This window comes from Pezoporus wallicus, unplaced genomic scaffold, assembly GCF_028554395.1.
Source record: "Pezoporus wallicus isolate ANWC-B61680 ecotype Strahan unplaced genomic scaffold, APGP_CSIRO_Pwel_v1 contig_6354, whole genome shotgun sequence".
Classification (NCBI taxonomy): domain Eukaryota; kingdom Metazoa; phylum Chordata; class Aves; order Psittaciformes; family Psittacidae; genus Pezoporus; species Pezoporus wallicus.
In genome coordinates, this window is record NW_026638688.1 from 662,672 (window position 1) to 687,270 (window position 24,599).

A 24,599-nucleotide genomic window follows, 5' to 3' on the forward strand; every position below is an offset into this window, starting at 1 on the left:
TCTCTCTCTGGTGATTTACATTGTGTATCTTTAATCTACTGCAAGGTCAAAGCAACTGAACTGAGGTCTGTGGAGCTACTCCAGATTTACACCGGTCTAATAAAGATCAAAATCTGGCCCTGAATATTACCCTTCCTATTCACAAGCATATTTTTATGTTTCTGTTATCTTCTGCCTTCTTACATTCCTCAAGAGTTTTCCTGCTAACATATTTGGACTACAAGGCTTTCTCTAATCATCTGATCTTGGCCTTTTTTTAAGAGAAGGGAAAAAGCTGTTTGCTGGGTTAAATTACAAAAATGACAGTATTATATGATAGCAGTATCAGTATCTAAAAACCAATCTGAGTATCAGCCATGGCTAAGTATCTAATTATATTAATGAAATCCTACAAAAGTTTTACTGTGAAATTAAAAAGATAAAGATAAATTATTTGAGGATGGGAGGAAACCAGTTCTATCTGCAAACTGCACTTCCAGCAGTAACATCAATCTGTGTATGGAAGATAAACTTCGCATTATCCTTCAAAAAAAGAATAATAAAACCCCAAAATCTGAATGATCAGTTCTTTATGCAAAAACCACATCATAGTTCGGGGGGGGGGGTATTTTTAGTGGGTTTTTCTTTGCTTGTTTTTGTTAACAGTGATGCAGAGAACAGCTTGTCGTTTCTTCAAGTGCCCTGCTAGGAAACATGATTTGTAAGCTTTCTGCAATAATTTCTCCTTGAAATCTGAAAGATCTGAACCACACAAACATGGCCTATAAAGGAGAAAATGAATCAAAGTCAAGATTTTATATCTGCCCATTAGTAAACATAACTCTCTATTTTATAGATGATATCCAAGCAATAGAAGTGATGTGCCCACAGGAAATTGGTTTCAGTAGCAGGTTGAAATTTCAAGTGTTCTCAGAGCCTGTGCACTCATCCGTTCACTCACCCTTTCCACCATTTAATTTGATCCTAAAAAACTCCTATTCCTACCCTAAATGTTACTGGAAGCCTATAACACACCTGATTTTTATAGTCTTTGGAAAGAGTTTAAGGAAAATATTGATAAAGTAACTGCCATACATTATTTAAGAATACTCTGCTCTGTCTCAGCACAAGATGATCCTTTCATTTCACTTTTGTGTTCTGCCAGTCTGTACATATGTAAGTTAAATAACTGTGGAAAAGCTAGATCCAGACATAGCCCCTTTCACCACTAATACTTTAGCTGTAGCTTATGTCATTTTCTTCAATGAGTGTTTACACTTCCAAACACCTACTGTGAATGCCAGCTGGCTTTAGATGTAAAAATTACCAAGGAAGAAGAAATATAAAAGTTACAAAAGCTTAAAAGCTTTTTAAAAGAGACTTCCCCCACCTGCATCCTAGTGTGTCCTAAAAGATGTATCGTAAATACTGAATGAGCGTTTTGAATACCTGACCTCAGGGATTCAGTACAAGAAAAGGAAGGGGGAAGCCAGTCGATTAATATAGCTTGGTATAGCTCCACAGCCAAAGTGGCTAGATCCTTACAGGCTAATGTTCTCAGAGAGACAATGAAATAAAAATGTTATCTCTCTTTTAGCTGTAATCTCTGATGAGAATGTTTAATCAATTAGCATTGCTGTTGTCAAAACTTGCTCCCAACAAAGGATGAGAAAACCTGCCGGAGGGGGATCCCAACGGCTGGCCAATTCCAAACCATGCAATAAGGTGGGAGACTCGTCCCTGCAAGAAACGTCATGTTTTACTAGGGTGCAACACTGACTTTTGTGTCATGAGATGAGAACACTTATCTTGCATTTTTCATCTCAGAAGCACTAGCAGAATGTCAAATAACCCCAACAAGAAGAAAAGTTTAATGCCAAGAATTGGAAGTGTTAGATTACACTAAAGAGAGTGTGTTTTTATTTTCCCCTTTCAGGAAGCAGGGGACTTGTGATCTTTGGAAAGCGGGCTGCTGCTGCTGCTGTTTAAAAAGAAAAGCACAACATGTTTGGAAGCCAACTGTGAAAAACTTGCTGCATGTTTTCCTTGCTCTCTGAGTCACCCGGGGTTTATTCTCTCAGAGCTGGTCGTTATTGGAATTCCAACAAAAATGACAAGAATTTTTTTCTTCTTCCATTGAGGTTTATTATCTCTCTCGTTAACCTAGACTTTGTGCTAGAGAGTTCTCTGAGGTCTCTGACAAGAACAGGATCTCATTGTGCTAAGTACTGTACAAACATATCACTGCTAAAATAAACAGGCAGGAGATCAGGAGACAAAGAGTAGAAGGAAATAAATACAATTGTTCCCTTCTCATACATGGCAACCATAGGCCCAGGGAGGTCATAGGACTTAACTTAAAGCAAGGGACAATGTCAAGGGCTTAAAAATTTACCTGTTTCCTGTAGGAGAGCATGCAGCATTAACCACAAAATTACCTTTCCTTTCTACCTACCTATCTGCTTATGAATGCACAGCATGTCGTCAAATCATTCATTGTTTCCTGAAACGCAGCACGGTTTCGTTTTTGTCTCCTGCCCTCCAACAAAACTCTCCACAAAGACCTCTTCTTTGCAGTTCATGAGGCATCTGCCCATCCTCTGCACTGTACTGCTGTAGTAAATACCCTGGCTCCACTATCTGTACCGTTGATTTATCTGAACCATGGACATAGCTTTGATGTGGTGTAATCTTGGTACCTGGCCAGATGGGTGTATTAACTATGAACATTTCTCCACAGAAAATTCAAATGTAGGTCACGGTAAACAAATGCACGTGAATAGAGATCGCCTATTTGTGGGCAGAGCAGCATTTGGTGGGTTTTCAGAAGACTTTATATATGGCTTCTCCAGCATGGGTAGCTACAGAAAATAGATCTCCATTCTGGGACAAGGGAGAAAGTATCTTCTTGCCTTAAAACTGCCAAGCAGCAGTCGGTACACTGTAACCCCCAGAGCAAAGGAAGACAAACCCAGGGATTGTTCTCATGTCAGAGCTGCAGAGCAGCAAGATTTAATGTGTTGGTTTTTTTAATGAGTTGCAGAAAGAAGTGGACAGTGAGGTGATGAAATTTCCTGAAGTGCTGACAGACTAAGACGTTCTTACTTAGTTATGGGAAATGCTGGAATATGCATGTTAATTGGTATGACTGTTTAGGGTTGTATTCAAGCGTGCAGCATTCTTGGAAAGAGCTGTGTTGGTTTCATGTGCACCTTTTTGATGTGGTGTTCATTCCTGAGCCACGACTCCGTCTCTTAAGGATTGGAAAAGACAAACAACCACGGCAAATGTGTCAAGAGCAATGCTAGAGAGGCCCAGGCTGGATTAGAAGGGGTCTAAAGGGAGCTGTTATGCTTGTAGGAGGTCCTAGGAAAAACAAGAGCAGAGCAAGAAACACCAGGAGCAGGAACAATGGGCTCTGAGCCCCTCACCAGAAGGAGTTGACAGCTGTCATGCTCTTCTTTGCATACAACACCCAAATTTCATGCTCAAAATAACAGCCTAAAAGCTATGGACAGAAATCCACATTCTTTCCTACCATCATATCACTCAACTCAGAAACTCTTACGTACTAAAACAAATTAATTAAAGACAACAGTATATCTATCAGCAAGAAGAGGGAAATACTGGCACAGCGCTCGCGGCTCTTGCAGTGCAATGGCACAACTGGGACAGCCAGCGTTCCAGCTTGGATGGGAGAAACAGGGCGAGCTTGAGACATTACTAAATGAAAGATCAGCTACACAGTAGCATTCCCCAAACATACTTGAGAAGTGACAGCTACGCAAAATTAACCAGAACATGACGGATTAAGGCAGGCTGCGGAGAGCACAGTGGGGTCATTGAGCTGCTCGAAAAGCTTCACAACAACAGTTTGTGAAAAGACTGGCTGGTTCCTGAAAAAAAAATAACAATTGAAAAGCCTAAAGCCATAAGCAAAAGGCTAATGAGAAGTGGTGAAATTCACACGAGAGATGCACACAAGAAAAATTATTGGCTTGGTTACTCTTTACTTGCTATTTCATTCATCAGAGTTTTGGGTTTGTTTTGTTTCTTGGGGAGGGTATTTTAGTTATTCACAGGCCTCCAATTTCAGCTTGTAAATATCCAAATAGCCAAAGCAGCTCCTTGAATTGAATATATTTTTCTACTGTTTGCAAACTGAAAGTTAGGATCTCTCAGAGCAGCTGATAGTGCCAGAGAAAGCTTTTTCAGAATGAGGATCCCAAAGCAGTTTTCAGGGGAGAATCATACTCTAATTTTTGCAGTCTGCTAAACAATCTACTGATAATGCAGCATGGCTCCATCCTCCTTTGATTTCAGGACTTAATTCGTGTAAATCTGAATTTACTGACATGTAACAAAGTTTGAAAAACTAAATAAATAAACTGGAGTATTTCTACTGTCAGAGCTGACAATGGATTAATAAAAAGCCATATTCAAACCTCAGTCCCATGCTTTACTCACTCCTCTAATAGTCGAGAGACTGTTGTGTTAGAAAAGAATGTAATAAGGACACGTTGTCCTAGACATTGTGTTTCCTAACATTTTGTTAACTGGACACATTTTTGCGGGTTAATAACCTCACTTGTTTTCTGATGCTTACATTCAATTGCAAAAGCAGCTGAGAGGAAAAAAAAATGCAAAGGAAGACTAGAATAAAAGCCAAGAAAGCCTTCTGTGGAAGTGTAGGTGTTTGGACATGATGGCCTTTTGGCAACTTCAGAAGTTGGGTTTTTTGTTTTTCTAGGCGTTTAAAGAAAAGCAATTACCTCTGTGATGACACTTAATATGCCAAGATTCTGCCTTGAGCAATTTTTTATGGCTGTGTTATAAACTCCAGAAACTAGAGAGTACACCAGAGCCACTGAAAGATGTTTCAGTGTAGCAGTTCTGACAGGAAAACTGCGGTTACACTGGCATCTGAAAATTCTTGACGAAAAAAGACAAATAAGCAAGCAAAAACCAGTGGTTTAAGGGGGTGGAAATGCTGCATCATTAGCTAGAGAGCTATAATAAATGGGCTGAGATTCTTTGCCTTTTTGAAGCTTATCTTTAAATTCTGAAGCAGATTTTACCCCCTTTGCATTTCTTTCTTTGAACAGCAAACATGACCTTCACTGAGGGGATGGAGGGGGATGCTGATACAGTCAAGAAAGGGTTGTGCCTTGAGGTCTGCTGACCCTGGGCAATAGCTCCGTGTGCAGCAGTAGTTTATTCCTGTTCCTGTGCTCAGACTATCAGGATTTTTACACCCAGTTCTCAAGGCTGCAGTGTGGACACCCAATACCTTCTAAAGACACTGACCACTGTAGGGCTGGACCTCAAATTAATTCTGGTTAAGGGGCCATTGGAAAAATATAAGTGGCTTGTGCTTCCTTAACTCCAGAGGTGTCTGGGACAGGTTTCATTGTCGGCACAAGCTGCTGCCCGTCACAATCTTGACTTTCCCATGTATGTTCCCTGCAAGTCTTGATCAATGTTTTCTCTAGTATTTCAGTAACTGTAAACTGTCATTCTAAGAACCCACAAGTTACAACACTAAATAATGTTTTCAGATATGCTTATGTTGTTTATTTTAAGGATCTGTCTAAATGTATCCTTTTAATTGCTTCATGGAAAAACAAGTTTACTTTATGGTTTGAGGGTGTAAGGCTGCGTATCATATTACTCCTGTATTTGTATAAGAGTGACTATTAAAATGGTTGATAAGCTACTGAGCCTGAAGAGCTACAATTAGATGTTTCCAGAAGCTTGTGCCCTGTCAGTCAGCACAAGGTGCTACAGACTTTGTGAAAACTCTGCACTGAGCTACTGGGAAGTTTTCAAAATGAAATAGTTGTAAAAATAATGTCCCTTTTCATCCAAACACCAGGGTTTGTGTTTGATTGGGGTTTTTCCCCAAACTTTCTGGATGTTTTAATCTCACTTTTTAATAAAAAAATATGTTTAGAAATGTGTTGGAAAGCCATATATGATACCTAAAAAAAAAAGTAAAATAAAAAGCACAATGTGTGTTAAATTGAGTGTTTGAATCCATCTCTATAACTTAACTGCTGCAAAAATCTTATTTTTAAATGAAAACAGACTCAGTGAAATGAACAGACATAGGGGTACTGGCTGCCTTTGTTGTTAAAAGAAATGCAAAATCCAACATGAAACTTCTTTTCAGTATTTCCAGAACTTGAAAAAGAAAGAAGCAACTCTCCTTCCTCAACCCAGCCTGCTTCCTAAAGGTGCTCTCCCAGCAGTGCAAATGAAGACGCTTATTCAAACCTGCAAACAAAATTCAGGAAGATCCTTTTGGCGTTGGTATAAAGCCATTATGCAGGTGATTAACCCATTAATTTTCAAATCCGTACGTTGTCAAACATGACAAAACAAATGAGAGGAGGATAAAAGCAAAGTTGCCAATTACGATCTTGTATGAAGGAGTCAGCCCAGATTTAAGTGACAGACCTTTCTTTTCCCTTTAGGTTAATATTGCTTAAATTGCACAGAGCAATTTGCCACATACGATGCAGGTTAAATACCACTCCTACAAACTCCTTGGAGGATTCTGCTGGCTCAGAGCACTTACAAGTGGCAAGACTGAATCAACCAACTTCAATTGAAATACACATTTGACTGGATATTGCATTTCCTTTGACTTAAAAGGCAAATTGCAACTAACTTAGACGGATCTAGCTTTGGAAGTGGGAAATGTGATTCAAAAGTAATTCAATCAAATGGAAACCTGGGCTCCACAGCTTAGTTTCTGTTTCAACCACTAGTTTATAACCACTGATTTATAAAATTAAGGTTAGACAATAATCTTTTTATGCTCTTGTCTTTGTGTTAACCAGCTTTTAAACGAAGACAGTATAATTTTAGGAATTATTTGAGATCTTAGCAGCAAAGATTCCCTTCTATGCGGTTGCTATAAATACATGTATAGAGAGGTGTATATGCATACTACTTAAAAAAAAGTTCAGGATCAGATCTGGAGGGTTTGTATGACATTGTTTGATGAAGATATACTTTGGAGAATAAAGAGTTTGTTTGGAGGTAACCAAAGAAACCCTGGCACCATCCTTCTTTTAACTCATCAGCTATCTTGAGCATAGATAATAAACCAAACATTTTCAGAGTGCAGTGAACTGTTTTCAAGACATCACTCCAGCGATACCAAAAATGCATTACTCGGATATCCGCAGTAAATTTTAGGGCTGTAAAAAGTTGTCAATCAGCTTCTAGCGTTCCCCTTTAAACATAATTATGTTTTTTCCCATTTAATTGGTGATCAGATTTTTTTTTTTTACATCTCCATTTTACCAGTCCAGAACTTCAGTGGAACAACACCCTAAAAACTACAAACATTCTTTCTTAAGCTACTACTAACACCTGCAATCAAGAAAACAGAATTTAAATCACTGCTTCTTCTTTTATTTTTTGTCCTTTTTCTGCCTTTTTTTCTTTCTTGTACTAAGCCACCAATTTTACTTGGATTGTGGAAGTGAAAAAATTACTGTCAATTGCATTTCTACTTTTCTTCATTCCTGGCACCACAGAATTTGGGAGGTGGTGGTGAGGATTTTAATTATATAAGATAATTCTTTTAATTGGAAAGCTTAATATCCCCCTGTTTATACTTTCTTACATTCCTGATTTCAAAAAAGAAAGATGTTGTTTGTTTGTTTTACAAAATCCAAATTTGGCCTGAACAAGCCCATGGAAGAGCCAGTTAATAAAATTACTCAGTATTTATGCTTCTGCCTAAAGATTGCACAGAGATGCAGGAGAATACACACATGAAGGAGTGTCTGTCTCTCTCAAATCCAGCACTGGATGATCTCATGTTTCTCCTGCCTTCTTGTATTGTTGTTGGAAACCTTTACTTGAAAAATAAAAGAGCAGGCAAAGCTGATTTACCTTTCTGAAGGAAACACATACTCCTTGGTGGATAGAAAATGCTGTTCTTCCCTCACCTCTGTGGGTTCTGTGCTAGTCTCATCCCTCTGCCTGCAACACTGGACAGCCTGCACTACTCACATGCTACTTAAGAGCCAGCCTATCACCTAGTAGAAAGACTGAAGAAAAACTGTTGGAGGTAAAAGAAGTGGAATTGGGTTTGAAGACTTGGAAGCAACCTTTTTGCTCCTCGTATTTTGAAGCCCGTCCTTCAACCTAGTTAGAGCAACCTAGCACAAGCTATGAAACCAGGCTGCAATGAGGGCACAAGACAAACAGGGCAGATGCTTCTCTGGGGAGGCAGGAGGAAAGGCACTCACCTCACAGCCTCTTCTTTCACACCTGGGCAGCGCTCCAGCGTCTGCTGAATCAAGCCCGGGGCTGGAGACAGTGTTTAAAGCCAATGAGGGGGCAACAGAGGTGAGTGGGAAGGCAGCCTGCTCTGTGGCCATGGGCTGCTCGGAAGAGATCCTGAGCACCAGGGAAAGGGGGTGAAACTGCCCTTCTTTCAGGTGTGGTTGGTGCTCCTCATGCTGTCCCATTCCTCCTTCTCCCTTGCCCATCTTACAGGCACATAATCCAGGCTGAGAAAAACTGGCTGCAAAGGCATGACACAGCTCTGGGTACAGGACCGTGCTGCAGGCAAGGATGGTCAGAACAGAACCAGTCATAGGCCATCTCCAGCAACCTCCTGGGGTCACTGCCAGTGATCAGAGGGAAGGGGTACAGACACTACTTCATACAAGTGCTATTCCATGTGGGCATTTACTACCATTATTCTAATCTGTTTTTCTTCCCATGCCAATGCCAATGCAAATCCAAGAATGAGTCCTTTGATTTTTTTTTAAGACCCTTTGGCCCCTGCAGCACAAGCTGCCCTGCAGTGATGTTCTGCATTTAAATACAAGAACCAGTGGGAATGGTAAAGGTAAATCAAGGACACCTATGCCCCATGATTTGCTCTGTGCTGTCTGTAGCCTGCAGAAGCTGCTTTTCTTGGCATTCACCACCTTGAAAGAGAGCACTTTGCATTTTGCTGAAAACTGATCTGCAGAAGGAAAATACACACAAACACACCAAAATCTGATTTTACATGCTAGCCTTTTTGCTAGTAAAGAAAAGCAAAAGGATAATCACTAACAATAATGTTACACTTGCCATAAATAGTTGCTAAGGATAAAAGCTTATACTAGTTCCCAGAAGGCATCAGCAACTTTCATATTTATTGAGTATAATCTGCTTTTGCATTATCCTCTTTGAATTCTGCCACACCAATAATAACTCTAATCGTACCATTAGCAATTACCTCCAAGGTTTCCTGCCAGTTTCTCCTTTATTACTAACTGGTAGGTGTTCACAGAAAGGCATTTTCACTCTTTTCCTGTAATCATGGATATACTTAATCTTGACCTACTTGAAACATGACCAAGGAAATCAGAATCTTACTGAACAAACTACAAATTTATACCTGGAAATGATTTACACAGAGAAAAAAAAAAAAAAAGTAGTATTTAAAGCACAAATGGATGCGCAAAAGATACAAAGGGTGCTTTGTATTTCTGTTGTTGTCTATGCTAGCATAGAGATGTGTTGCAAATTTAGTTGGTGCTGGTCATGCTGCAGTAGATCTGATGGGAATTTTGGATCATACAAAGCCTTTGTTAACATATTAGACCTTGAGCTGATTAAGCCAGTTGCAATTGAAGTGGAGTTAGGTCATAATGTGGTTGGCTTTGTTGGACCTAGACCGATAATGACGGAGAAGCAAAGCCAGTAGAATCACTGCAGACCAAGGCTGACTAAACTATTCTGATCCCTGTTAGTTGATTTCTCTCTCTGCAATGTAGAAAACAACATAATTTTAAGATTATTTTCTTGGCGTACGTGGCTCTGGCTTTCACTGTGCTGTAAAGAGCAGCAGCCTCCTGCCTCGCCCGCTCCTCCTCCTCCTGTGCAGTGTACAGCTGTGGAATCCAAAATGCTACAGAGCCAAGCGTTGCCCAGGCTGTTATCTGTTGTGGGCCAAATGAAAATTCATTACTCAGATACTCCTGCATGCTGGAGCTCTGGTTGCTGTCTAAGCCTCTGTGTTGTGGCTGAGAAGCATCTGGAGTAAATCAAATGAAACAAAACCTCTATTAACTGAACCTAAAATATCCAGAGCTCACCATTATCATGGTCAAACACCCTGACATTGCAAAAAATTACTTTCCTTGGTACAAATCTCTTTTTCCTACGTTTCGCTAGCATTGTCACTGCTGCTCAGGAAATCAAGACTAAGCTGGTTGCCTGCATCCTGAAATATTCTGAACCACATTGTTATGTAGCACAGTTGTGGAAGCTGACCAATGCCAAGCCACTGACAGGATCAGGGTCCAGCTACAAACCAAACCCTTAGATACTGAGAGCATCTCTGAGCACAGCGGTCTTGTTAGCACCACTGAAAAAAAAACAAGTGTTGAAAAAACAATTTGACTTGACTGTAGAGTAACTGAGATTTTTGCAAATGGGGAACTGTGGGGAGCTACTATCCAAGGAACTTTCCAGTGGAGCAAATTGGGATTGTGCAGTCACAAGAAAATGCAGACTTCTAGTAAAACGCAAACAAAACCTGAGTCAGTCTGTTACGTGAAGCAAAAGCCCACACAACAGACTACAGTGTCCTGATGGGAAACCTCTGAAACTGCTCCCTTCCCACAGTCTCTGCAAGCAGCCACCTTGAGTTCGACTTAAAGAATATTATAATTCTTTTTTTCTACCATAGAGACTATAAATGCAGTTGTTTAAACTGTATTTTGTAAATGCATAGGCAAAGATAATGCTTACATTGGAAAAGGGGTTATTTTCCAGAGGGAAATTATGGAAACAAGACAGTGTGGGAAATTTCAAAGTACCTTACCTGAGCAGCAGTCCGTGTCTAGAAAGAGGGAAAGTACACTAACAGGGATGGAAGGACTGCAACCTGGATGAGTTAGTGATTCTTCTCGTCTCTGATTTCTAAGAGACTGTGCAAACTATAGCTGCAAAAACTCGTTGCATGGATTTAATTTCATCATTTGCTGAATGAACATCCTTCCAACATCTGTTATGTTGTAAAATATTATCTACTTTTCTTATTATAACTCTTCGTGCAAATACATATACATACACAAATAAAAATTGTTGCCCTTCATAAAAAGCCTTGGACCTGATACAATCTGCAGAGGAGTTAGGAACATCCAAATAAATTCCCCACCCCTGAGTAACACCACCGGGACCCTGACGGCATTCTCTGCAGAGCTAATACCATCTCAAAATGAAATCAGAGTATTGCGAACCCCGTGAAAGAACCCTGAATGTAATTAAGTAAAGGAAGGGGGGGGATTCCTGTAACCGTGGAGGGCTGGCTGGAATCCGGCGTGCTATGTGCTCGATCCGGAGCTCGCTGCCCACCCCACTCGCATCCAGCGCCCTGGGTGACAAAGTGCCGGGAATGAGCTGGACGGGGCTGGGTGTAAAAGCACGTTGGGGATGAGAATTCAAGCTCGCTCCAGAGTCCTGGCGGGAACGCCGTGGGTTTGGCAGCAGCCAGCCGGGAGCTCACTCACTCCCAAAGCGACCCGCGGGGGTCCAGCGCACATCACTCGTGGGGGAGTGCGGCGTGGGGGCTGCTGGGCCCTGCGGGAGGCTGAGCTAAACCCTGCTCCCTGAGGCACCGGGTTGTGTCCCATCGACAGCATCGCTCAGTCATCGGGCAGAACTAAACCTACCCCAAAGTAGCTTTACCAGATTGCTGTGTGAATCAGTTCCTCCCCTTCTTTCTGCCAAGTAAAACAAAAAAAAAAAAGTCCTGCATCTCATTTCAATATTTTTTTCTTTTAAATAAGTTTTAAAAATTAGGAAAATGTAAGTTTTATTTAAAGAAATTGTGCCTGAGATGTGAAGTAACCAGCCAGATGGTCTCGGACTCGGGCACTCTCCCAATCAATTTGTACCAGATCTCAGCCTGTAATTCCAAAAGCAGTTTATTGATTCCTTTATTATATCATCCTGTATAATCAAAAAGAGATGGGCAGCTACGGGAAGCAAACGGCGCTTCGCAAAGCTGCGATCATTCAGAGGCTCGGGATAGAGTTGGGGGAAAAAAAAAATTACAACAAACAAACAAAAAAACCCCAAGAAGGGAAAAAAATAACTGACAGCAGATAACTGTAATTCGAGAACTGCACCAGGCACAGGACACATCTCCACACTGCCAGTGTACAGCATAAATAACGGGATTTTTATAGGAGCTCTGTATGACCAAGGGATAATTCAGTATGTTTCCCACTTCCCATCCTCTCTTCATTTCCTAGATGGGTGGAGGAAAGCAGACACAACATTGAAAACGAATGTATGTGAAAATTGACAAATAAAAGTAAAATACGCCTATAAAAATGAATTCAGACGCTTATTTATGTGGAGAGATGGGTGTGCGCAGGCAGCCTCCGGGAATCACCGGGTACGGCACCTAAGTCAGTGGAGAAGTTTTTAGTCTATATCTCCCCGCACATTATTTTCCGCGCTGGGATGAATCATTTTGATGTATTCATAAGGCAGACAAGCAGGAAGGTGTGTGCGATAATTAAGATTCACTGCAGCAAGTTCGATGGAAACCGTTCGCAAACAGAAAGAGCCAGGGGAAAAAGTTTTGAGGTCATAGAGTGCCATTTTTTATTTTTGTAACCCTTTCTCTCCCTCTTAAAATGTATATGTATGTATAGATATATATAAAAGAAAGACATCTCCGAAATCCGGGTTTTCGCATCGCTGCGGCCCCTGACGGGGCGGGGGGGTCTGGCCGTTAGGCGCCTGTCCCTGCGTTTGCCTGAGGCCAGCCCCTGAAGTATTTTGCCCACGTTACTTATTACGACGGTGGGTTTGGGGTGCCCTGCGGCGGGCCGAGCAGGGGAAGGCTCCGAGCGGCACGGAGTCAGCAGGTGCCCGGGCTCCCCTCCTCGGGGCCCGATCCTGCGCTCCTGGGAAGCAGCGCTGGCTTTAGGGGGAGCAGGGTCCGGGCCGTGTCTCCGGGACAAAGCGGGACCCTCGAGGGTCTGGTTCGTCTGAGGGACCCCGTGTCACGGCCACCGGCACCCCCGGAGCCCCGCTTTCCTTCACAGTGAGGGGCCGTGTATCGCCCCCCAAAACCAAGTCTCCACCCGATCCTCTCGATCGCGACTTTCCTCCATGTAAATATAACCTAACAGCGCTTTCCTCCCTCGTAGTTCCCCATGTGGTTATTTAAAAAGTTACTACCTCCGGGAGGAAAAAAGAATCGTTTTCAATCCTTAAGGGTAAACTGTTTTGGGCTGGAAGACATATGATCTCTCACAACTATCCCCTGCTTCTTGCCAAACAGCGTAAATATCTGATCTTAAATGAAATACCTGCATAGAGCGAGGGAGAGAACAACGCTCGGCGGGTGGGAAAGGAGACGCTCGTGTTGGGCAATAATCACGGCTCATTGTGCACTCACTGTCTTAAAGAGCGGATGACACCGGTGCGATAAATAGGAACCATTGTCGGGTGACACAGGGGACAATTATAACGCGTGATTGCACTTACTGCCCATTTCCCTCACCGAATATAGCGCTACTTAGCGTTACCGCATTCACCTTCCCCGTGCACCGGGACCAGGCGTTTCGCCGGGCGGGCAGAGCCCTCCCGAACCCCGCGTGCAGCCTCTCGGACCGCGGTGCGCATCCCCCGGCGGGACCCGGGGTGCTCAGGGAAAGGGTCGAGTCTCCCCAGAAGCAGCCCGGGACCTGGCTCTGGCCAGTGGCCATCAGCCAAAACGGTTTCAGAAACAGCGTCCGAAGGACTCGGGCGATGGTTTAGATGGAATCGCCGGTAACCACCTTTGATCCCTCGGAAGCTCTAATCTTTAGCTCCTTTTAATTCCTCTTTAGCGTCTGGGGGTAAATATAAAATATCTGTTATTATAATGCCTTTCTCGTAGCTTCAGGTCTCATTTCGAGCAAGGCGATTAGACAAAAATATCCCGATCTCTGACACATCAAATATTACCTCGGCGTTCACCTCGTTTCAGGGCAAAACTTAGGCTTGATGCACACTGTGATCCCATTTCCCTGCCTTTATTTTAGTCAAATCGGGAGCCTTATCTTCCTTTCCTAAAGGACTTCCACACGCCAGCCTTACGGTGGCTCGCTAAAAAAAAATAAATTAAAAAAAAATCTCTCTTTAGAAAACGGCTTATTAACTAAATCCATCATAAAAGGAGGGGGAAGTGCTTATGAGGTTGTCCCTCGCGAAGTATAAACGCGCTTCCCACTGCCCGATGGTGTTTTGTCCCAGCGAGTTGACTGTAAAGGCTGGTGCTTTGCGTGGACTGGGATTGTAGGGCATCATTCGTGTATTGATCTGCTCGGGTTCCCTCTTGATTTACATAAATAAGGGGGGGGGGGAGAGAAATTGGACAAACCCCCCTCCTAAGTACAGCAGCACCAGCTATCACAGACTAACTACACTGTGGCATTTCGTGGTGGGGATGCTGCCCGCGGCCAAACGGACGCAAGAGCGAGGATGCTGTGGCAGTGCCTGTCCGCCGCCTCCCCGCGCCCCCCGGCTGGGAAAGGCGAGGCGGGGATGGGCCGAGGGCAGCCCAGAGCCGGGGGCAAGGGGGGGGCGGGAGGCGGAGCTGGCCGGGCCGGGCCGCCGCTGCTGCCGCTGCTGGAGCCGGTCAAACTGCACAGCCACTTCCCCCAGGAGCTTCCCTTTCATCTCCCCGCTCCTGGCGCCTGCAAAACAGCCTCAGTTCGTCTGCAACGTCTCTCCTCCCCCTGCGCTCCCTCCCTCCCAGTCCTGCTCCAGCTGAGAGCCTCAGGACCGGGGCGCCCAGAGCCCGCCCCGGCTCACCGGGACCGATGCTGTCAGAGGCGGGAGGGGAGATGAGGGGCACGGGGGGGTGTTAGGGGCTTTCTGGGCATCCTTGGGATCCGGCAGCGCACCGTGCTGCGGTCCGGGATTGGGGGCACGGGGCGTGGGGCTGCGGAACAGCCCCGGGGAGTGGCCGTCCTCCCGGGAGCGGGGTCTCTCCAGGGACACGAGCGGGGAGCCCGACGGAGGGGGAAAGCCCCCGGACTCACGGCGGTTCCCAGGGCGGGGAGAATTCCCTGCTGTTCTGAGATCCTGGGTAGAGGAAACGCTTGAATTCCTAGAAATGTCTCTAAAGCCCATCTCGGCAAAGTTTCTGTCCCGACGTTCAGTACCGCGTGGGGCTTCATTCTCTGATGTTTAAGTGCTAGGAGGAGGATGAAGGAGGGAAGGGGTGAGGGAGGAGAGAAACCTCCAAGTTCAGACTTTGGACAGAAATTGCACCAATCTCGTGATGGGCTAATGCTGAAGAGGGCAAATGCTATGAACAAACCCTGCCGTGCTTTGCTACCCAGGGCACTCCTGTGACACCCAAAAGCCAGCCAAACCAGGCTGCGTAAGTTCACTTCTGCTCTGTCCTTTGCAGTACCAAAAGTGCTTGTCACTTGGTCCCCCTGCAGCCTCCCAAAGGATGGAAGCACAGAGAAGCCACCCCAAGCCCATGAGGACAGTGTGTGAGCTTGCACACCTAGGCCACCACCAGGCATCTGGTGACAGAACCTGCAGCAAGGGATGTGATCAGTGTCGCCATGACCTGCCCTCCTGTGAGCTCTCCTTACCCCGGCGCCCTTCCAGCAGGCATTGACTTTGGGAGCACAGTATAATTATCTGTAGTATTTTCAGCAGCCCCACAATGGCTTTCTAGGGGCAGTGCATTGTTCTTGACACACATGCATTGTTCCTTCATGTCCATCAATTCTCATTTACTTGTCACAGTGCAGGAAGCATGGAGAGGGGAAAGGAAAGGGAGGGGGAGGACAAGAAGGACAAGCTCAACCCCATTGCCGCTGCAGAGCTTGCAAGGCCCAGGCTGGCTGGCTGCAGACCTGCATCTCTCTGTATCTCCCAGCAAAGAGATGAGCTATGTGGGGAAGGAGAAATGACAAACTGGGGATGGAAAGGGCAGCTGGAGAGGCATCAGCTTGTGGGATCAATTATTTTCACCCCTAGAGAAAATCCGAAATCAGGGTTCTGCTTCCTAAGATGTTGCAGGCTTCCTCAGCCAAGTTAGTTGGGCTGAGGCAGTGAAAGGCATCAGTTCTCTTGCTTGCCTTTAATCCTTAACTCATCAAGGTCTGCAGTAACACTGCCAGCAATCAGTAATGAGTGTGCAAACCCTACCATTAGTCCCACTGATGAGTGGGATTTTGTAATATGGTTTCTTGTACACATCCTCCCACACTCCTTCCCACACCGCAATCGCATGCCCCGGTCCCAATTTGCTCTCCATGGCACCAGGCGAGATGCTATCAGGGCTGGGGCAGCTCAGATACTTTTTGACAGACCTGGGGAAAGCTGGATGACCGGGAATGTAAGGGGTTGGGAGGACCCCCTGGGCCCATCATAGTGCACTCAGTACAGCCCCATCATCGAGGTGATCTCTGGCCTGGCCTGGGCAGAGGAACATGGCCCAGGGAAAGTCCACAGCAGACCAATTCCTCCCCCAAAATCAGCTCCCAAACTGCCCTCTATGAAAGGGTATAATCACCCAGGCCGTGGAGGGTGTGAGAAGTTGTGATATGTGTTAGCAGGACTGGGGACTTCAAAGACTGCTGCATGGGCTGGCGGGAATGTCAGGAGTCCAAACTGAGCACAAGATGAGCTAGTGAAATCCTACGTTCTGTGGAAGGAATATAACCAAAACTGGTCAGGAAGCAGAGTCCTGTAACCATCCAGGATGGAGCCTACTGCTTTGTTTGAGCCACTCCTCAAGTCAGGGATTGGGCCGAGGAGCTGCACTGCACAGCCCCAGACTTGGGCAGATGCACTGCTGCCTTCTCAGAGTAGTTTGGGGTTTGGAGCCTCAGTTATAACACCAAAACGGCTCCAAAACTTTGCTTTTTCTGAACTTAAAAAAAAAGAAAAAAAGAAACCGGAGAAAGTTGCAGGCACAGCATAAAATAATGCCTGGCATAAGATTAAAATAATTGTGAAAAAAAAAAAAAGTATATGCTTTTATCAGCGGGGTAATTAGAAACGCTTTATAAAGGATAGTCTTTATTCATACCACTGGTAGGAAGTCAAAAAGTGAGAGAATCTCTTTCATAGTACAAGATATGCCTCTTAATTAAGGGCTGCATGCCCCTAATTTATTAAAGCTCATCTATTCATCACGTGCATAATTGACGCTGCAAAAAAAAAACCCCAAATAATTACAGTGTAAGCTCTTCAGCGCGGTTTTGCCCGGCTTGAGTCCTGCTGCCGAGGAAACGCAAACACCCCCACCCCCCACCCCCCCAAAAAAAAAGCCTTTTTCGGCTGAAAATCGAGCTGTTCGGAAGAGGCGGCCGCGTCCCCCCCCACGGGGGCTGTCTCCGCCCGGGGGTGCAGCACCCCCCGCCACGCTCGGCAAAGCTCCTGTTTGGAGACGCGGCGGGGCCGGGACAAGCCCCGCTCTGGGGAGGGCGGCGGGGATGGGGCGCGGCGGTACCCGATGGGAGGAACCGGGCCGGCGGCGAGAGGAGGCAGAGCCGCGATCTTCTAAAGTTTCCTCTTCGCCTGATGATCATCATCAGCCGAAATTACCCCCGCGGCTTTTTTTTTTCTCTTGCTTTTTTTCGTTCCTTGCCTTGCTGTGATTACAGCCCTGGACGGTGCCTTAATAGCACAGCTCCGCTGGCTGCCCGTGTCATTAACTCCTAATTCATTTCGGGGGAAGGGGGGAACTCCCCAAACAAAATCGCCCCGAAAAAAAAAGAAGAAAAAAATAATAAAAAGGAAAATAAAAGTGATTTGGCCCCGCCCCCCCGCTGCCGAGCCAATGGCATGAGTCACCTCGTGACGTCAGGCCCCAGCGCTGGTTCTCATTGGTTCGTGGGGCGTCTACACTACTTCCCAAAGGAGGAAAGCGCCTGGGAGCCTAGAGGGGGGAAAAGGGGGGCGGCCCCGCAGAGCCCCACTCACACCGTCCCTGCGCAGGGCCCGGCAGAGGCGCAGCGCAGCTCCCCGGGCGGCCTCGCTCCAGCCTCCCTCCGTTCCCGTGATGGCTTCTCCTTCCAAGGCGAAGGAGGTTTTCTCCTCCGATGAGGAGGGCCCGTCGGCCGGCACCGAGGAGCACCACAAAGTCAAGGTGTCCAGTTTGCCGTTCAGCGTGGAAGCCCTCATGTCCGACAAGAAACCCCCCAAAGAGCTGCCGCTGCCCGCGGCGGGGACCAGCGCCGACGGGGCGGCAGTGGGCACCTCCAGGAACCTGCTGCTGTCGGGCCACGGCTCCCGGGACGCGCACACCCCCCCTGGGGCGCTTACAAAAACCTTCGACACCGCCTCGGTCAAATCGGAGAACTCGGAGGACGGCACGTCCTGGATTCAAGAAGCGGGGAGATACTCCCCTCCGCCAAGTGAGTGCCCGGGGAAGTGGTGTCGGGGGCTAGCGGGTGGCCAGGGAGGGCAGGCGGGCACCGCTCCTGCCGGGAGCTCCGAGCACCGGCCTCGGGCAGCGCGGCTGCCGGCGTGCCGAGCCCGTCTGTGGCACGCTGGACGTATACATATACACGTATATACTATTTTATGTATGTATTCATAGCTATGCACCCGATTTTTATATGTAAGTTACATATTTCTTCATTTATATGTTGTAGTTATATACTTGTATACCTGTGAATGTATATAAGTATATAATGCTTTTAAAACCATAGTTCAAGAGCTACCAGGGACTAGCTCCCTTTCCTAACACACGGCTCACTGGGTGCCACTTCGTCCGTTTATGTTATCCCGTTGCCACGAGAATTAGGAATTTTCCTCCCGTCTCCAAACGTTGCAAAGCAACCTCTTAAAGTTGGGAATTGTTCCTTCCAGCCTTGCGCGCTTTCTGCGCGCCGGGTCCTGACGCTGTCTTCTCTGGCACGGGTGGTCGCTTCTCTCGCTCCTTGAACGCTGCCTGTCAAGCGTTCCCCGAGCCGGGCCCGATCTCTTTATCCCTGGATGTCTCCCGACCGTGTTCCCACCGCTTTAAGGACAGGCAATCAGTAGGTGACAGGTCACCTCTTCAGCCTTTGGGCTGTTGGGAGCCGCGCTGCTGGGTCTGTGCCGAGCTGCGTTCTGCTTTCGGTAATAAACCTTTAAAAAAGAGAGGGGGAAAATAAATCAATTGCTTTTAAAAATAAAAATACACAAAGCTACCTACAGGAAAAGGTGAAATCCGCAGCCCGGCGGTACTTAAGTTTTCTGCCCACCGCCAAAAGCCTTGGCGGCTGTACACCTGCATCAGCACATCGATTCACTCTGTTCTGCATCCCCAACATACCCTCTGTAAATTTATTTATTTAAGTCGGTAACTTTACAAACGCTACAACCGTTGAGCCGGACAATCTCGCAGAATTTGTTCCTGTAAACTAATGTTGCGGGAAGGAAATTTAGCTCTATTACAGCTCCTTTATTTTTTTGACAATCATTTCGATTTGGCTTTCAGCCACTTCCTTTCCTTTGCGATAACCCCGAATTAATTTGATTTCTAACGTGCGGGGAGAGAGCCCTGGAGAGGCCCCGGGAGGAAAGCAGCTCGCCCTTGTCATTCCCCGAGCAGCTCCTGTTTGCGATTTTTACCCCCAGTATGCTGGAAATTGTATAAAGAAGCGTGTGCTCCTACCCGGACCCCTCCTCTAAACTGCTCAAAACCCTAGACTTAGGCACGGCCTAGTCTTCTCCTGGTACATTTCTTTTTTTCCCCTTCGGAATTCCTCCTTTTTCTTTATTCAGATCGGTGGTTCAGACGTCTGAAAAATAGCTTTGTACAGAACTTAGGCAGTTCAGGTCCGGTGTTTGCAGCGGGATTTGGGGTTAATAATGGCGATTGGGGAAGGGAAGGTCCTTCGGCCTCAACCGTTTTTCCTTCTTCCCCCGGCCCCCTCCCCGGCCCTCGGGCCCTTCAGAGCCGGTGTGACAGCGAGATGCAGTGACTGGTTCTCCTGCGAGAAGCCCGTCTGCCCGTGGAGGGTTTGACATTAGAAGCAGCTCCTCGATTTACTATTATTAATATTACGAGTGGGATGAATTGGGCAAAGAGCTGAGCAATACGGAGAGGGAGCTAAAGTGATGGTTTTGGCCAGAAACGGAGGTTAACCAGGGAAGAGGGGAAAAAAAAAAAAACAAACAACAAAACAAACCAAAAAAAACCAACCAAACCCAGGGAAACAAATCACTGCGGCGAGTGCTTGGGGACTAGCACAGGGTAGACGCAATTACGGGGTCTGCGGCGGCGACGACGGTCCCTGCTTCTTATCATTGTTTGGCAGTCCCTTGGGGGCCGGCGGGGGAAGAAGCCCATGAAGACTCGGGGTGTATTCCCGGGGGGGAATTCTTGTCCTGGATTTAATGTAAAAGCTGGTTGTTGCCGTTCCTGCGCAGCAGCAGCCGGGGCAAAGCCCAGAGCCGGGGAAGTTCTGGGACGGGGCGCGATCGCCGGAACCATGGGCTGCCTCGTAAATAAACCCCTTCCGGCCTGGATGAGCAGGAGCCCCTCTTAGCCGGGGCTTTAGAGAGCTTCTCTTGGAGAAAAGGCTGCCTTTACAAATAGAGAGTGGAAATGCGGGGTGACCGGTAGTGAATTTAGGGTCGATTTAGCGTAGTTTTAGTTTAGTGCAGTTTTAGGGGTGAACCAATTGTCATGGTGAGCCCCTTAATTGTTAAAACGCCTTCGTGTGATCATAAGATGGTATCTGACAAGTTGTTTTCTAAGAGGACTTTATTTTTCGCTTTCAGTATCTAGAAGAAGAGTAAGAAGGGTTTAACTTTTCCCCGATGTAGCTGTTTTCTCCCTCCCCTTTCTGAACTTCTGAACACTTTCCGCATGGGATTAATTTTTAATTGCGTGATAAGCACTTAAGCAGCTCCGTGGTGCTGTCTATTTTTAAAAAGAGTAAAGTGAAAGGAGCCCAGAAAACGCGACGTGCAAATACTGACGAGCGTTTGAAGCAGACTGCAGCATGTGTAAAATTTAGCAGCCTCTTAAGGGCAGCCTGTGTGTCATTCTGGATCAAGCTGGGGAGCCAGGGTGACTTGTCATATGCCCTGAGAGTGATTTGGAACACAGCAAATAAGTCACGCTTTTCAAGTCCGCCGTATGCTTTTTAATTATTCTTTAGCTTGCAAAACTATTAGTGAAAAGAAAAGTTAATCTAAAGAGAAGTCAGCGATGTGCCATCCCGGCACATGTGCCTAACCTGGCTGGGGTTACAAGGGAAGTATAAACGGTAGTAGGTTTCCTGACTTGTATTGGCTACAGATGCTACAGTTATTGGTTTGTTCTGGGGGTTTTGTTTTGGTTTTGAAAAGGCAAAAGTCTAATAGCAAAATGCTGAATGAGATGTGCACTGCTTTTTTTTTAATATAAGGTTTCTTTATACTTGTTGAAAACGGGAAAACATTCCTTGAAAAGTTATTAAGCAGAGGAAAAACTTGCTCTCGAAGAAGAAATAGCAAGAAAAATGCCCAGTTATCTAAACCACAAAAATTATCAGACCCACTTCAGCCGAGAGAAAAATAGATAGGGTTGACTTGCTGCTTTTGGTGGAGAAATTCTGAAGCAGAGCTGAGCTTGTCATTTGTACTGCTGCAAGAGATTCACTTTTGTGAGTGAGTCTTCTGCTTTTACAAATAGGTTTGCCCCATACTTTGCTAGAGTGACTCGTCCAGTTCTGCAGCTGCCAGGGCAGCTGTTTTGAGTGCTCTAGACCCGTGATGTGACTCCTAAAGCGACTGGCTGTGTGTGTATCTGGGAATCCTTTGTGCCTTCTTTGACTACAAGCTGTCATTTTGAAATTGCTGAGGAAAGATTTCACTTCCCAGGACATTGGCTCAAGTCCTGTGAACACAAGTTTGGCCAGAAGAAGGCTTTCCATAGCCGCTTGCAGAAAGAACCCGTTTTGAGGGTATCACCTGGCAACAGTCCCTTCACATACCCCTCCCTCCTAACCCCATTCCTCTCAAGCACAGCGTCTCTCCAGAGCACACAAGTCTCCCTGCTTTTGTGATAACCAGCCTTTCCCTTCCTTGCAGGACATCTGAGCCCCACTGCCTGCACCCTGAGGAAGCACAAGACGAACAGGAAGCCCCGAACCCCATTCACCACTTCCCAGCTGCTGGCTCTGGAGCGCAAGTTCCGCCAGAAGCAGTATCTGTCCATTGCCGAGAGAGCTGAGTTCTCCAGCTCCCTCAACCTCACAGAGACCCAGGTCAAAATCTGGTTCCAGAATCGGAGGGCCAAGGCCAAGAGACTGCAGGAGGCTGAGCTAGAGAAGCTCAAAATGGCAGCAAAGCCCATGTTGCCATCGGGGTTCAGCCTTCCTTTCCCCATCAACTCTCCTATCCAGGCTGCCTCACTGTATGGAACATCCTATCCTTTTCACAGACCTGTGCTTCCTATCCCACCCGTTGGACTCTATGCTACTCCTGTTGGATATAGCATGTACCACTTATCCTAAGAAGATCAGAAAGACAAAGTGACAGTGAGACAGACTTCCTGCTGGATCATGTCCAACCCTGAGAAGGCAGTACCCCAACCAGTACTGGCCGCTCCTTCTGCACGCTTCTATTTGCCATCCTGAGTGTACGGGAGTTTGCGTTAGCAAAGCAAGGCATCCTGTATGCTACAGGTTGGGCGTCTTCTGAGAGTGCTCTGAGCGCTCAGAGTCTGATCCTCAAAGAAAAAAAATATGTAAAAACAAGCAAAAAAAGGATAAAAAAGTTGAGCAAATGTAGGGATTTTATACAGTGCACATAAAACTAGAATAAAAAAGAACGGGCGATAAAGCAATCTCATTGAGGCAAATATTTCCCAACGCCTTCCTGATGGGGCCCAGCATATGTTTAAAGTAAGAGGGGTGCAAACCCTAAACCCACACTCTAAGTTGCCTTCACTTAATATGGGGGCAGTGGGGGAGGGAAATAAAAAGGAATAATCAAGGATTTGTTGATTGGGTTTTGTTTTTGTTTTTGTTTTTTTTAAAGAAAGCAAAGCCCTTAGCTAGAGACACCATGTAAATAGAAACTAGACCCAGTAGAGCCTGAGTGAAGTTAAGAGCCAGCAAGTTCCTGCATTTCTGGGGGTAAGAAAAATTTCCACACCCCAAACCTCTGCAAATGTTTGCAACAAGATGAGCATCGGGGCCCCTAAATGTAGAGCGCAGCTTCATCCACCATTGGCTCCTGTAATGTCTTTATCTGTATAAATAGCTTCACTGTTTGTAAAGCACTGTGAGGGGAGGTAAAGTGCAAGAGAGGGTTATTAGGCAGTCTGGTCTTTATCTCTTCCTATTGGCATGCTTAGAAATTTTTGGCTACAGCCAGGTAATCTTGGCTCTGCAATGCTCTTTGAAAACCAGGAGAGAAGGAAGGAAGCTTTCTGGGGAAAGAAGGTTGTGGGTTGTTTCCACAGTGGTGGTGAGCAAAGGATTGTGGAACACTTCTGGGAGATGTTTGGGGTTTTTTATTAGTATTTGCAACAGTCTGTGTTGAATAGAAGAACCCCTGAGTCTTCCTCTGCTTCCCTCGCTGAGGATGCCAGTGTGACTCATGCTTTAAGCCCTTCTTAGGTGAGATCCAGGTATCACAAACAAACAACTATGCTGGTAGAATGGTGGGGTGCCAAGAAACTGTGTAATCTGCCTGTCCCTGTGGGAGCTCCCCAAAGTGCTGGCAGTGTCTTCCCCAGGCTTCTCCTTATAACTATTGTATTATATGTATTACTTTTGCTAAACTTTGTGAGAAAGTTACTCCAAAGGCTGTGGAGCACTGAAGGCAGAGCTTCTCCTGGATTTATTTTCTTAGCATGTTGTTCTGGAAGAAAGAAAGAAACAAAACAAAACAAATAGAAAAATTAAAAATGCCACGAGGTTTTGCTGGTTTTGGTTTGTTTTGACCCAGGCAGTGTCACCGCCTGGTACCCACTATAGATGAACTTTCCCTCTCTCTCCTCCTCACCCCAATCTTCCATTATAGGAAAGTCCCTTTGAAAGGGATGCCTTGTACAATTTTATATATTTTATTGAAGATTTATTATTTCTTATCTCTTATTTCGAATTAAATTAAAAAAGAAAAAACATATTTAATTGTGTGTGGGTCTCTTAGCGTTTGGAGTTCTTTAAAAGGTAACTTCTCTGTGTGTGTGTTTTGCACCGCTGGGTCAAGTTCAAAGGAATGTTTGGGTTGCCTTTATGATTATTTCCCCTTTCTGAATCTGAATTAAAGCCAAATTTGCAGCACATGAAGGTGAATTGCAAGTCAACAATTCAAAGTCAAAAGCCAAACCTTTTATGAGGCTTCCTTGTTTTTAACAACCACTTTTAGGCGCCTCTGCTCTTTACAACATCGTACTCTGGTGATGTTTCCATCACTTTTCTTAGCTCATGTACCTTTTTCTCTTTTGCTCAGGACTCTCCTTCTGACTTGCCTTTCCATTGTCTTCAAATGTGTGCTTTAGTGGGTGGCTAGATTCAACCCCTGCGGCATTTGAGGGCCTTGTCATACAGAGAAGATCTGTCAGGCCCCTGCAATAGATGACCTTTGAAGGTCCCTTCCAACACAAACTATTCTATGATTCTATG

At 45.6% G+C, this 24,599-nt stretch overlaps 1 protein-coding gene across 1 annotated transcript; it reads left to right on the plus strand.

Moving 5' to 3' along the window:
* The first annotated feature begins 17,909 nt into the window (after window positions 1-17,909).
* Window positions 17,910-24,097, plus strand: MSX2 (msh homeobox 2). Its single transcript, XM_057411932.1, has 2 exons — window positions 17,910-18,398; window positions 22,054-24,097. Exons 1-2 carry the CDS (start codon window positions 18,044-18,046, stop codon window positions 22,476-22,478), a joined length of 780 nt encoding a protein of 259 aa, XP_057267915.1. The 5' UTR covers window positions 17,910-18,043; the 3' UTR covers window positions 22,479-24,097.
* The last annotated feature ends 502 nt before the right edge of the window (window positions 24,098-24,599 follow it).

Coding starts and splice junctions, on each gene's coding strand:
- MSX2 (XM_057411932.1), top strand. CDS start 18,044: ATGGCTTCTCCTTCCAAGGCGAAGGAGGTTTTCTCCTCCGATGAGGAG. Junction 18,399..22,053: donor GAGATACTCCCCTCCGCCAA/GTGAGTGCCCGG, acceptor CCTTCCTTGCAG/GACATCTGAGCCCCACTGCC.